A 15,583-nucleotide genomic window follows, 5' to 3' on the forward strand; every position below is an offset into this window, starting at 1 on the left:
GACTTTCACACATGGGGTGCATGCTCTACCATTTTTATGATTTTGTTGAATAAACAAAACAAGTTTAATAATGAAAATAACTGTCAGATATGTTTGTCGTCTTCTCCTCTACACAGTACGTGCATTATGCATACTGTATATACATGATGGGAATGTTTGGTGTGTTGCAGTGTGTTTGATGGGATAGAAAAAAAACTACATCCTGGTCTTCACCCTGCAGCGGTGATGCTTTGTTATCTGCACTGACACACATGTTCACTAAGCAAACACAGCAATACACACACACACACACACACCTGAATGCACACAGACACAAATACACACAGATCATTTGACAGGAAAAGCTCTGGCATGTTATGTATGCTGGCACGGCTTTAAAGTGTATGTCACCGTCTGTATACCTGTGCCAGTCTTTGTGTCCCTCGTGTTCCCGCGCCAGTCTCATCCCTGGCAATCACCACCAGGCAAAGCTTTGGGCACGGCGAGCGAGTATTGTGGGCATCCTGGCAGCCTGCTCAGGCCTAGTCCAAGGTATGTAGCTCGCACCATTATCTGCACGCTGTACGGCTAATTAGACAACAATGGAAGATGAGAAACGCCGTCCAAGCGAAGGGGACAGAGTGTGAACAGAGGGTAGAGCAGGATGCGTCTCCGTCATTCGTGTGTGGAGGACTGATTTTCCAAAAATGTTGGTCGGTGAGGGAACAATGAGCAAGCTGTGAAGGAGGCCTCTTTCAGTACATCCATCCTCCGTGTGTGCACAGGATGACGGATATCAAGTAAAGACATTAAGACAGCTGAGAAATCAATGATTATTATACGTTTATTCTCTTCGTGGGGAGCTTTAAAGCTGCTATAGGCAGATTTCTTTTAACCTGACAGGACGGAGGCAGGTTCGCCGGCTCCTTTTGTGCAGATTTATATTTACAGAACACAGAGTGGCATTGATCTCCTCTCATCTAACTCTCTGAGCAAGAGAGAGTGCATAATTCCCAAAATGTGTAATCAGCGAGTCTTTGCAAACGTGGATATGTTTTTTTCTTCTTTTCTGGGGAGCACGAGGTGAAAGCAGTTGAAAAATAATGAATCTTTTGGGAGACGCCGTGGCAAGCAAGCAAGAGGACCTCTGTAGTATCTGTTGGATTTTTAGTTTTAGGCTCAAGTTTGAGAAGTTTTAAAGGGGACAAAATCATTTTTTCTCTTCTACATTAATATCTTTTAATCCCCCGGTTGTATGCACCCTGAATTAAAAGATATTAATGTAGTGTTAAAAACAACAACCAGCTTGTCTAGAGCGATTTTTTTAAGGTTTTGTTTGGTGGAATTGGAGAAAATCTGCATGAGTTTTGATTTTATTTTGAAAGTCAAAGCTCTTTTAAGGTCGTTCTTGTATTGTCAGAAACCTTTAGAGGGATATTGTGTTTTTAAAAAGGTCCGGGAGAACATGTTTTTTCGTACTTAGACGCACAGAAGCGACTGAAAAATCATCTTTAAACTGACTTCCAAAGAGTCAGGGCTAAGGTGGACAGAGTGAATCCAGGACAGAGAGATACTGTAAATCCTTTTGTCGAGGAGGAAATGCGATTATAAGACGAATGATTCTGCAGACGCCAGGCTCTGAAATGATAACGTGGCGAATGCACCAGGATGTATCCTGTTGTTGCTGATATATATATACACACAAAAAGTTGCCTCCTAAAAGCAAAACAACACTCCTCTCCTCCTCCAGCCCACATCTCCTTCGTGTCTTTATCAATCTATTTTTCACCTCTGCCTTCGCCTCCATCGCTCAATCGGAGCCGGTCCCACCCGCTGGGGGGGCATCCATCCTTTGTTCTCTTCCCTCCTCTTCCCCTTCACCTCCACCTGTCTCTGTCTGCATCTCTGTCTGTTTTCTGTCAACATCTGCAGGGGGAAGCTGTCCCCACCACTTCCCATCCCTCTCTTCTCCACACCCTGCATTTTCCAGGTCTTACACCCTCCACCTGTAGAGAAGCAGCGCTGCTGTTTCTCCTTCAGGACTGTCACCTTCATCTTTCTGTCTGTCATCCACCATCCCTTTTTTTCCTGTCCTGGTTGTGCATCCGTTTTTTCTTCAGCGATAAGAATTTGTTTTTTGAGTCAGAAGCTGAAAAATGTTTTAAAAAAACCCTTTTGTATCTTTTTATAGCGTGTTTTGACCTGGTTTTGTATTGTTTTACCTCCACTGGTAGAATTTGTTTCTTAGCTGAAAAAAAAACATGTTTTATTTGTGTTGCTAGTTGGGAACATGTGTTCTATAATCATGATCTTGCATGCAGATGTTTAAGTACGTTAAGCCATGAGCAATTTCAGGTTATAACATCATATGTTTGCACTTCTTTTGTTGCAAGTTGATGCCAGTTTCGCTCTCATTTCAACATTTCCTCCACTCAGCCCGAGCCAAACTCCTTCCTCCTTCTCCTCACCTGCAGGGAAGCCGTCCCAGATCTCCAGCCAGTCGTATCGGCAGAGCGCGCCCGGCGGCGGCGTGGTGTCAGGCTCCATGTCGAAGCTGTCAAACTCCACCACAATCTCGGACATCTTGGGGGCGAAGATCATAAAGGTGCAGTCCAGGTTGTTGGGGTACTTCTCCGGGAAACCCGGCGTCTTGACGACGCCTCTGGGAGCCGTAAAGTTCCTGGAACATTCTGGACCTGCAGGAGAAAGAAGATACCGATGAGTTTTTAAAGCGTCAAGACGTGTTTGGACAGAGTGACTGATTCTGACTCGGGCAGAGGTGTGAACTCTGAGGGGAAAAGGGGTCAAACACGTTACTTTCACTTTGCAAATCACTCTTTCTTGGTGCAGAATGAGACATTTGTGGTGCTTAAAGGTATTTTCTGCAAACATTTCAACACTGCATGGAAGTGTCCTGTAAAGTAGTAGTGGATAGTGTCGATGTTATATATTTTTGACCTTTTTGTGTTTCTTTGCTGCAAAAATATAGATATAGACACTTTTAGAAAAGCACACACAGACTGAAATATCTCCAGTTTTTGACCTTTGTGGGTGTCTAAAACTCTGGCAGCCTGAAACCCTTTTGCAGCTGCGACTTCACTGGGATAAAGATTCACTTTAACCGAGCCTTAAAACTCGATTTTCCTCCTGAACAATGGGAGGAATTCAGCACAGAAATCTCTCTGCGGGACATGAATTTCACGTTTTTGTGAACGACAATCACATGACGGCATCGTAAAAACTGTAAGATGACCCAAATCCAAACTATTGACTAAACTCGTGTCATCTTCATCCAATCGGACAGAACCGCGTTCCCCTCCACCCGGCAGAGCAGTCTGTGTCTGTGTTGTGTCTGGAGTTATTGACTGTCCCAGACACTGAGAGGCTGATTACAGCGACTGATCGCGGTCGACAAACAAACACAACCCCCCACACACACACACACACACACACGCTACCCTCCATAATCATCCAACCATGAGCTCATATTATATTCAGTGTAAACTCAAAGATCTGCTGCTTTTTCTTTGAATCTTTTGTACATTTTACAAAAGAAAACGGCCGTAAAACATCGTCTGACACCTTCCGACGAGCATGTCTCATTTCTCACACTTTCATTCATGCGTTTGCGTGTAACACCTTGGAGTGATAAAAACCGTCAGCTGTGGTTTGTTTACATGTCTCCCTTTTTTTTTTTATATTCATCTCGACATGTCTGGCAGTAACGTGATGTTGATGTGCTAGATTATTCTTTGTAAAGAGTCGACAATGTGAGGATGATTTCTTCATTCATAAAAACACTCAGTTTTCATCGACTCTGAGCTTGAGGTGGACGCTCTTCTGTTCCTGATAGCACCACCAGCTCCTTAGAAGCCTCGGACTGACCCAGATCCTTCAGCTCAAAGATCTTCGAGTATTTCTGAAGGTTCTTCTTCATCATCTCCACCTTAGGATAATGCATCTGTTGGTTTTACTTCTTCTCTTGGCTGCGGTGTTTTACCTCCAATGCATTTACGATACACCGTACGTGACATTAAGATATTGATCTCCATGTCTTAGAGCAACATTTCTATTTATTTACATGCATAAATCTGCAACATTGCTGCAGCATGTATTTGCTGCGGTTGCCGTGTAGCTGCTGAGAGCGTTTTGGCACCGAGGGATGCTCATGATCTCGATGAAGAGAGACCATTCCTCGTAGGCATGGCACGCTCCTCTGGATTGTAGGACAATATAAGAAATCATTTTCAAACACGTGACAACCTGTTAAAAGTACAAACAGAGCGCCGGAGAACGCGGCAGCTGTCTTTTTTGTTGTTGTTGTTGGTTTTTTTGTACACAAGCTGTTTTCTCCACAGTCACATCCACGCCGTCGACACCGCTCGTGAAATATCTCTGTGTCGGCTCGCATCAGTCAAACCGGCGTCCGCCGGTTCACGGCTCTCTTGTCATGAAGTGACACGAGGTTACATGACGGTGACTGATCTCCGCGGGAGGAAGATGACACGAGGAGTGGACGGGGGTTCACGCATCCCTCGGAGGCATGAGTGGTGTGTGTGTGTGTGTGTGTGTGTGTGTCGGAGGGTTCTTATGTTGCCAGACCAGATGTGACCTGCATGTTATCTGAGCACGCCTGTAAACATGAATACACACACACACACACACACACACACTTCAGTGGACCCCTTGCTGTTGACACAGGTGGTGTCATTAAAAGGGCGACATGATGAATGATGTGGAAGGGATGAGGCAGGCTTCGATCCTGCTCAGCTGGCACACTTTCCCGTGTCTGTGTGTCAAATGTGCAGATGGGTCGAGTAGATCTATGCTTCATTGGAAATCTCTGCTGCTGTTTATCAAGGTCAAAAATTAATGTGCAAAAATGTCCTTGAATGCTCGTATAATTCCTAATAATGCATGCATTTCTGCATTAATGCGAGAGCCGGACCTCATGGGGCAACTTGTAGGCTTGGAGCCCATCACCAGCTGATTCTTTTCAGACCGCCATTTGATCTGAAGACAAGCAAACAAACACAGAAGAAGTGGAATAAATCGCAGACTTCCTACAAACCGCTGCGTCAACAAAAGATAAACCAAACACTGCTGGAAACTAGAAAAAAATCAAAACCGGCGTACCTTAAACCAGGCTTAGCTCCAGTGAAATAAGTGCATGAAGTCGAGGGGAGGAGGGAGACAAAAAAGGGTCAGAAATGTTACGAAATCCTGAATCCACAATACAAATAAATCATTTGTTCTTTGGCCTGCGGCTGAACCGTTCACCAGATTTCGTTTTATCTGTGCAAAAGTTACGAATGAAGCCAAAAACATCACGTCGACGGTCAGAGGAAAAAACATTCTCTCTGTTTAAAGGTCTCAAAAAGACAAAAACGCCCAGAAACATCAAGCAAACCCCCCAAAAAAGTGCCATCTGTGACAGAGTGTTTGCATATTCTTGAGGGTTTGTTGCATACATTGTGCATTCGAGCATATCTGTTATTGTATTATGTCACTGACAACCAGCCCGTACTTCCCTCAAACAACATGGTACATTGCCCTCGTCTCTCATTGGCTCACTCTCCGTCCATCCGTCTTTCTTTCTTTCATCTTTTTTATCTACGGTCCTTCAATCAGCCGGTGAAGCCACGGGCTAAACCGCTGAGACATGTGTTTCTGGTTTGAAAACCTGCAATAAAACAGAAAAAAATGGTGGCAAATATAGTCCCCAGGATGCCGAGGAGGGCTCACTCGGCTATCATTTATAAATGATATGTATTCCGTGGTCAGCAGAGGGTGGAGTTATGGTTATGGTTATGAGAGGCGGATGTGCCAGAGCTTTACAGCCCAACGCTCATTAGACGGGAGATTTACCCACTTCAGCCAAGCACTGTGTTTAAGGCCAAACAGAGCTTGTCATCTGAGCGAGGGTTAGGATGTTTTTGTGGTGGTGTTTTGGGGTTTTCTCCTCGTAATGACAGACATGGAAGAGAGAGAGAGACAGACAAAAGGGAGGAGAGGTAAAGAAAGAGAGATTAAACGGACACAGAAGAAGGTATAAAGACACATTTATGGTTCCTACTCAAAAGGCTGTTTCAAAGAACTCTGAATACCTAATCCTTTTATTTTATTTTAAAATCCACCGTGTGTCTAGAACATAAACTCTTGGGGTAATTTAAATCCCCCGATTCCCAGAAATACACAGGATCAATAGTTGCCATGGCTCTGGTTGCCGTGGTTACGAGAAACCAAAACCCGATGGTTGTAGGAGAAGGAACAACTGTCCACCCGGACCTTCTCCAAACTCCATGCTACGAAGACAGGACGGTCATTGGCTGCGTTTCCACCACAGGAACTTCTGGAAAGTCTAAAAGTCCCGGCACAGGTGGGTAATACTTTCCAAAAGTTCAGGAAATTTGGAGAGTACCTGCAGCAACATGGAGTGACAGAAGAAAGCGTACAACAGATGGATGGACCGTCATCGTTGCGGACTAATTTGCTTGATCTTCATCGGCCTTTAGACCACGGTCAAAACACAGACAACTTTCGGCTGAGGGAACGTTTTAGTTACTTGAAAACTAAAAGTTCTGGATACTTTGGGTGCAAGCTTTGCATGACCACAATGCTTTGCTCGTCAGTACAACATAAACACAGCTCATTTTTAGTGTTCGAACAACCGTTCCACCGGAAACACAACAAGCTCCAACAGGACACTAAGTGAATTTGCTATAAAGCAAACTGAGTATGAGGAAAACCATCTTTTTATTGCCAGGTGGAGGCAAAGCGCTTAATAATAATAATCCATTATTGTTCCAGTGAATGGTGAAATAATCACGATCTCACAGATGGACAGTAACACCTCATTTACCCGAACGGGATGGCACATTATCTTAATTAAGATGAACTCTATTTTTATCGTCATTGATTTAAATTAAAAGCAGTTGCCAGAATCACAATTATACTTTTCTTTCATAATCCTATGTGTGTTTTATTATCTAACCATCATAATCACTTCATTTGTATTATATATTCAATGTTTTCTTGTCTTGTGTGTACAATCACACATAAAAACCTCTAAAATTGAGTCGTTTTTCTCAAATTGTGTTGCAAAAAAGCATCCTGACATCAAAGACCAAAAACAGACAGAAAGATTTAGTACCACCGAGACAGAGAGGGAGGTCTCAATAGAGTGTAAAGCCTGTTTGTAACCAGAGCAGCGGCTCCATTTAGCAGCCAGTTGCAATATGACTGTAATGGATTTTAAATGTGTTGAGGAGGAAGACAGCAACATGGCAGGGGGATTACCTGAGTGAGTACAAGTGCTGTTTTTAACTTGTTAGAGGGTAGAGGACCCATATTGAGGCCAACACACACACACACACACGCCCCCACACACATGCTGTCCTAGTTTCTGAGCCCCTCTTCTATGCCAAAGCATCCATCTCATCTGCAGGTCACCCCTGTTGCCTCCAAGGACAAACAGCCCATTAGCTAAATGAGCCTGGGGTCCCGCGCACCTGTCTGCAGCGCACACACACACACGCATACATACATGAAAAAAAGAAACCAGATATACACACTGAATCGCAAAAACAGACAGATACAGACAAAACAACATGAGAAAGACACGGCACAAAAAAATCTCGTCTTACAGCTGAGCGGCAGCCAGACGAGCTCAACAACAACAACAACAACAACAACAACAGGAAGACAGACGCTCTGTTTTTGTGATAAACACGAGCAGCGTGCAGAGACACACAGACCTGACATGTCCACCTCGGTCATACCCTGCAGGTTCACACCAGCGGACGCGACGACGCAACAGAATCCTACCGGCTTGTTTCACTCATCAACTGACGGCATTAAAGGTCCAGTGTGTCAGATTTAAGAGGCTCTGTTTACAGATAATGGCAGGCAATGAAATATAAATATGCATAAGCGACTGAAACGTGTCAGCTGAGTTCAGAAAATGACTTTGAAACACTCTGAGCTGAGATGAATTCATCTCTGTCTTCTCTGCTCGGGGTGGCCTCAGCGTGTCATCGAGCCACCCTTTAAGGACCGCCCACAAAATTCTGGAAACTGGTGAAAAACTGTTTGAACCTCTGACTCCACATCTCAGTGATATATTGTTCAAAGTCAATTTTAGCAACTATTTTATTGCTGAGGAAATTTGATTTGATAATCCCACAAAAACTGGCGAACGCCTGAGGATAACAGTGTGATCGAAAGCTCCAGAACAGCTACTAAATGGACCATGCAGTGAGGCGTGTTTTCTCAGTCTAAAGTCAAAAATGGACTTTGAGCCTCAAACATTACAGTGATTTAAGATGAAGTCACGTTTTCTCACTTGGCTGTAGCTTTGTAGATAACTTTGGTTTTATTCCTGCATGTTTTTCGATATAATTTTGGCGAATTACCGCAAGAGGAACTAGAAGAACTGACCCTTGATATTCCATTTACCTATTTAAAGTGATTTAAAGTTTAGCGCCGTTTTATTAGATCTCAAAAAACTTTCACCACCATCGTAGCTGTCCATTTCCTAAAATAAATGCTGACCTAGACTGTATTACGATTAAATCCCAGTTTGATCGTTATATTAGCGATCGGAGCTCAAATATAAATCATCACATGTCCGTGTGGAAACTCTTCACTAAATTCCCACCAGGAAAATGTTCAGGAGTCTGAGCTGATACTCAGCTGACCCACTTTTAAAAGATTTATTACACAGACTTTCTAATAACATCCTGTCATTCATCAGTCACGGCTCCTCGTTGCTGCCCTGAAATTAAAGTCGATATAAGCACATTTGAAAGGTGTATCAGAAGGAGGGCCGTACTTTGTAGTTTAGAGAGAACAGACGCAGTGCAGAGCCCCCAACCCTTCTCATATTACTGCCTCGCTCCTCATTTAAGTACAAAAAAGCACTTGCCTGTCCATATTTCAGAGAACAACACACCACTTTTCAACGCAAGTTCACCTGGGGATTGTTATTCCTGGATCCTGTAATTCTGTGAATTGCTCCCATGGGTGCAAACAAAATAAAAATAAAAAAAACGGGGGGAAAGAGGAATCTCACGTAAACGCATGTTCCCTTTTTATCTGATTTATCTCCAGTCCCCATTGGTGGAAACTGAAGTGGTCACGGGAGACTCGGCGTTTGGCAGCTACTCAAGTGGACCCAAGAGGGAAGAGCAAATACAAATGTAGGACACGGGAGCAAGGTTCCTTCCTTGACGGGCAGTGTTTATGTAGGTCTATCCTGCTAGCGAGCATCCTGCCACACCGGGGACTTTACTCTTTCTCCACTGGAATTCTGGGTCTTTGAGTTTATTTAATTTGCAGCTTTGAGGTCAGTGTAACAGAGGCTGTTTGGACAACCTTGGACAAGAGCGTTTCAATTGTCTCCTCTGAAAATGTTATTTTAGGACGTTGCTCACCGGTTTGATCAAACGACCTGTGAGGAAAATGTACGTGTAATGAAGAATTATTGAAATAGTTTACAGTTTTGGTCTTATTGTCTGAATTTCCCTCATTTGTATTGGTCACGAAAACATTGAGGGTCTGGAAATAAGCAGTCAGGCGATCAGACAGGTGATAATATGCCAGATTATTTAAAACACACACCTAAAAGATCAGTACTAATCCCTCATTGCTGAATATTGTCCAGGATCACAGGTTATATTTGTTATTTTTGATTGTCAATCTCAAGAGGGGCGAGTTTTATCTAATACGAGCTGGCCCATGGATGCTTGAGGGTGTTGAGCCACAGATGACTGCACCAAAAAAACGTATAAATGAAGCCGTAATGGACCAACGTCGAGCTCTGTTCACGGCTTTTCAAGCTGTCGAGGCTAGCATCAGTTTCTTGAGTGGCCTCTTAATAGCTGGTATGGTTTTGTCAATACTACATGTGCTGTAAGAGGGTGGAAGGCTACTAAAATTGAACTGGGAAGGCAGTCCATGAACTCTAATGGTGGAGGTAAGGGTGCCTTTGGGTGTAGCATCCCACCCCGATGTATCGATGTGCTTCGCTGGTGGTCGTCTTCACCTCGTACTGACAATATTTATTTTGTTTACAGTCTGTATGATTCTTTCCTTGTCACTGTGTTTCCAGATCAGCAGCACAGAGTTAACTTGAAATGAAGCCAAGTGCTGAAAACTGCAGTTCCTCAAACGTCCACTTGAGGCTGGCTCCAGAAGTGAGTCAGTCTCCATAAGCCCCCATGTTCAAATGTCCAACTTCACAGCAGAAATAAACATGTTTACAGCCTGGTACTTTTGGCAGATCAACCGCTAAGTGGCAGAAACAGGACTGTGGCCAGAGCCACCACACTGAGCTTCACAACAGCTCTTCAGAAAACCTGTGGGTGACATCACGGATACTGCGTCCATGTTTTATACAGTCTGAGCACAATGCCAGAACTCTGCAAATAGAAAGTCGTACGGCAGCAGGTTTCCCTTCCAGTCACAGAGGACAGTCCGTTTGATTTGTTTTCATCCCCTGCTGCCACCGAACAGCCTGGCAGCCTCCTGAAATATGTAAGTATTTATTACTGCTGGTTTTCATCATGTGTAGCAAAGGTGATGCATGACATTGATCCAAAGCCTACAGTACAGACCTGTAGAAACCTGGCTGAGCTACAATTGAATTTAAATTGGCTGTTTTCCATGAGGCGATTCATCACATTCAGCGGAGTGTGCAGAAAGCAGGAAAGCGACTGCAGCTTCTCTCCTGCAGTAGTTTGGGCTTTTAGCTGATGCTGCTGTCCAACACGAGCAGCTACAACATTTCAACAGCTACGTTAACTCACCTGTCTTGAAGACCTCGTAGCGAACGGAGAATCCCGCCCCGTGCGTCTCGTAGTCAGAGACAAACTTGATGAGGAGCTGGCTGCCGCTTGAGATGATCGGAGACGGCGCGATCTTCCCGCAGAACTTTCCCAACATGGGCGACTGCTCGTCCCCACCATTGTACACCTCCACGTAGTCGTACCTGAAGAAGGTGAGAGGAGAGACAGGTTTAGGTTTACGTTCTAAATACAGACGTGAGCTCATAATTGATTCTTACATGAACCGGTCCCTGTGGATTATTCAGTTCTGGAGTTTGTTCCTTCAGTGTTTTTAATGGGTCTTTGTTTGAATGCACACAGCTGCAGAACATATGCATGAGTAACTGTTGTGTCTTGGCTTAATTTATCTGTCTGAGCTATTAAAAAAAGTGAATCAGTTATTCTATGATTAAAAGAGGCAATCCACTGATTTCACATGAGAAAGTCAATTCACTGCAGATGTTACCAAAAAAAAACTGGAGGCGTGGAGGGCAGACACCAAGCGAACATAACCCAGAGAGAGACTCTGTCACAGACTGACGGCGAAGCTGAAAGGAGACACACCCACTCCGAGAAAAGCACAAACAATGCGTGATGAAGGCGAGGCGTTTCCCACCAGATCCAAATCAGCTGATCTGCTTTGTTTGCCATGTTTTGTCTTCATGATGCTGCTGCGGGACACTAAACCACATCAGCTGACACATTTCAAAGTGAATGACGAGTTGGGATTAAGCCTTCTTATGCTCGATGAAAAGATCAATATCTTTAGTTACATCAACTCAGCTACAGCATGGATAGAAGTTTGTTCATTGCCTCATGCTGTAAATAGGAAGATATGAACATAAAATTGTCTTTTTGGCACAACTCATGATGGAAAAATACATTTCCAAATGTATTTCATTATTTTATGAAGATATTATTCATTACCTATGACGGAGAATGATCAATATATGATAAATCTATTGATTATTGTCGCCAAATGCAAGGCAAAGGCCTCTTTTCATAGTTTTTCTGAACATTAAGTGAATAATATTAAATCTTGTGCCAATAAAAAAGGCCATAAAAACTTGAAGGGAATATTTTGCCTGTGAAGTTTGTATGAATAATGTGTTTTGTGCCGTGTTTTTGTCTTAATGTCAAACTGTGTACGGTACATTTAATCTCAAAGAACAAGATATCTGAACACATGAACACAACTTCTGCGTTCCCACAAGTATCTTATCTGACCACGTATTTATATGTATCCACTGGTCCACATCTGAAGTGAAAAATGACCTTGTGTTCATGTGTTTGCATCAGATTTAGGAAAGTACAGCGCAGTCTATGAGATTACTTACTCTCTGTAGGAACAAGACAGAGAGAGAGAAATATGAACAGAGGGCAGCGCGAAGCACCGGGAGGCTCCGAGGATCCCACCGAGCGCACCGAGAGACTTCATCAGTCTCCGCTGTCTGCGCGGACCTCCCACCACCGCCGCTGCAGCACCTCATCCTTTACCAGCCGACGCCCCTCTGTCCACCCACTGTCCGCTTCACAACATCTCAAGTGTGTATCTGCAATGTGTTTATGCCGTCTATGCACTGTGTGCAAAGTATTCACATTCATCTTGAGTGCAAGTAGCTCAAAAGTGCGTGTCCGTGTCTATATAAGACACATCCTGTCTTCCCCTCTGATTAAATCTCAGACTCTGTGCTGGGATTCACACGCGATGTGTGCGTGAGGAAGCGTGCTGAGACACAAGATGAGTTCACAACTAATGAACTGATTATACAGCCCAAACTGCAGCTACGAGAAAACGTGACCGGAGTTTTGCAAGGGCTAGAGTTGACTTCAGATCAGCGGCTCACAAACTTTTTTCACCTCGTGACCCTTTAGAGCTGAGCTGTGTCTCTCCGCTGTGAGAGCGATGTTCCCTTTTTCAGTTAATTTGAAACTTTCCAGTATTTCACAAAATAAAGCTCCAGAGCTAAATGAACCTCGAGTTTTTTTAATACTCTTTTCTATCTCGTTAAATCATAAATTTATCTTGTGACCACCTTGAGGTCTTGACTCCCATTTTGCAAACCCCTGCACCAGCAGGAAAAGATGACGAAGCGCTGAATAAACGTACACGACTGTCGCTGATGGTGGATTTTTAAGCTTTTGTTCCTGACGGCAGAGCAAACTGCAAATGCAGCCCCTGAAAGTCATTCTGGGAAATGTAGGAAATCACTATCAAGCACCGGTTAAACGTGGTGGACTTTCCTACGTGAATAATACTCCACAGAAAAAAAAAAAAAGATAAGTGGGTGCAACAAGCAGCAAATTTCAACCTTTTTATCCCATATTAAGTGAGAATCACAGACTGACGACGCTCACAGACTTTCCCTGTAATGATATTTGCAGTAGCGTGCCGCCGTCTGGACCTCTCCAAAGGAAAACTGATCACATCTCTGTAAACTCTTCTTATTGGTCGTCTTGTTTTTCCTACAAGCTACAGACAAAAATGTTTGACACGGCTGAGATCGGACTGCAAATATTCCTAACAGACAATCTGTGCCTGAATCAGGCCTGATCAAGATGGGAAAACTCAGCAGAAACGTGGAACATCTTACGTGGAACATGAAAATGACACGTCCCTTCTAGAACAGCCCTCGTGTGGCTGGTTTTCAGTGTTTGTCACGTCTGACGTCCTTCTTGTTTAGACATTTGTCTTTTATCATCGCCGTGCTGTCTTGAAAGCACTTTTGTGACTGTTTTGATAAGCGCTGTACAAATAAAGCACATTATACAGGACTTGTTATACGATATAACAAGCTTCTTCCTCTTGCAGCCAGCTGTGGAAACAACATGTGAAGGGTGAAGCAGTACAGCAGAAAACCATGAACTGCTGCGCCCACATCAGCTGTGGCATCCTTGAGCGGAGACAGATAATCCATACCAGCTCTGGGGTCTCTGTGTTGAAGCCGAGGCTGACCTCTCACCCTCCCTGACAAAAGAACACAGAGTTTTCCTAAGGAAGCCGGGTAGAATATCAAAATATTCTTTCAGCGTGGCGCTTCGCTGGTCAGCAGTAAAAGCTCTCAGGTAAGAATGTGTGTCTAATGAGAGCCTGCCCTGCAGAAATACCGACTCTAACCTGGCTGGATGAATAAACTGTGCTGCGCTGAACATTTTGTTTCCCACGCGGTGAGGAACTTCATCAGCAGGTTGGACCGTCAGCTTGACTGCAGATTTTCCTCGCGGCTAACAGCATTAGTGTGCAGACAGAAAGCCTGTGAGGCGGCGGCCTCTCAAAGAGTCTCTTCATGAGTTTGACACGGGAAATTTGTTTTTCTCCCTCAGACGTCTTCAGGAGAAGAGGACTGACAGTAGATCACTTAGCACAAATATATGTCGAAATGTTTGAAATTAGATTTTTGTTATGATTATTTAAGCTGCACTTTAAGATTTGTAATGTCTCGAGTAACAAAGAAAAGGTTTAATCCAAACAAGCCTCGTTTCTAACTGTCAAAATCAGTTTTTAAGGGATTATTTATATATTTCTCATTTGTTACAATGAAAAGAAATGTGACATATAGATTGAACCAGGGAAACTGATGTCATATGATCATCTTGGGCCACTAAAGGTCACCAAGACGTCGCAAAATAAATAAATAAATTTGCAGTGTTTTAAGATGTTTTTCTTTTTAACTTTCAGCACTTTTACAGCAAGTTTCCCTTTGAGAGAGACCTGATCAATAAAGTAAAATCTAACACAATCACATCGGAGAAAATGCAGGCAGCAATTAAAATTGCATAAAAAAATCAATATAAATTCATCAGCATCAGCAGAGCCCACACCTACAAAGACACAGTTTAATATTTAAACATATCCCGAAAACACGAATATCAGATTAGATTCATAAAAATCGAATTAGATTAATAAACAACATGAACAATTACAGAAGCATTCGTTATGTCTCCATGCCGTCGAACAGTAACTCTCAGTGTTTACACGCGTTATTTATCAGCTGAGGGCATAAACAGCGTTTTAAATCGAGGTATTGGAGCCGGAGGTGCACCGAATCTGTTCTGACTTTAACTTTCTCTCAGTCTTACTCGTCCATGTGTTCACAGAAAGCTTTACATGCCCGCTGAGAAATGGACTTAAGTGCTCACTTGTAAAGTCTTAGTGCCGTCGGTGATGTTTAGGTGGTGGCGGTTTTTTTATTCATAGCAACAAACTTCCACCTCGCTCCCCCTCCTCTCCGCTCGCCGCTGTGTCTTACAGAGGCTCATAAAATAAAAGCCATAGGGAGAGAGTGCTGGAGCGTATGTGTGTCTGTCTGCATGCAGATGGCTACACTCACTCACTCAAAGTCACTCCAGCCGGTCCTGGAGGCAGTCGGTGTTTACCGAGACAGGCCGTTTAATGAAGTGAGGTCTGTCTCTTCACACTCTAGTTAAAGGAGAGTCTCTCAGTCTGCAGGCCCTGCAGCCCCCCCACATCATATCACTCATTAACTACATCGGCTATAGTCGTGCCCTCGAAATGCAGCAGTCTGTGGCAAATGCCTTGCTCAAGGGCAAAACAAATCGCCGCTCCATCTGCGAGCCCAACAGCAGATGTTTAAATTAACATTTCATGCCGTTAACTGTACGGACTAAATGTCAAGTTTAATAAGCAAAGCAGTAGCAGGAGGAGCGAGGGAAGAATCTATAGGCTGTGTAACTGTATATCTGTAACTGATCAACTCATTTATTACATTCAAGAGTTAGACAATGTCCACTTTTGTATTTTGACTATTTCTATGACC

At 43.6% G+C, this 15,583-nt stretch overlaps 1 protein-coding gene across 3 annotated transcripts in view; it reads right to left on the reverse strand.

Moving 5' to 3' along the window:
- LOC104934053 (neuropilin-1a) overlaps positions 1–15,583 on the reverse strand; it is a 76,133-nt gene that overhangs the window by 42,414 nt on the left and 18,136 nt on the right. For 2 of the 3 annotated variants that reach the window (XM_019267431.2, XM_019267430.2), the window contains exons 3-4: positions 10,788–10,969; positions 2,448–2,675 (exon numbers count right to left, since the gene is read on the reverse strand). In XM_019267431.2, the coding sequence (XP_019122976.2) occupies positions 2,448–2,675; positions 10,788–10,969 (410 nt within the window). Of the gene's footprint in view, positions 1–2,447; positions 2,676–8,953; positions 9,033–10,787; positions 10,970–15,583 lie in introns of those variants that run through there. The other variant, XM_019267432.2, reaches the window with a different exon arrangement.

Source organism: Larimichthys crocea, chromosome II (genome assembly GCF_000972845.2).
Source record: "Larimichthys crocea isolate SSNF chromosome II, L_crocea_2.0, whole genome shotgun sequence".
Taxonomy (NCBI): Eukaryota; Metazoa; Chordata; class Actinopteri; family Sciaenidae; genus Larimichthys; species Larimichthys crocea.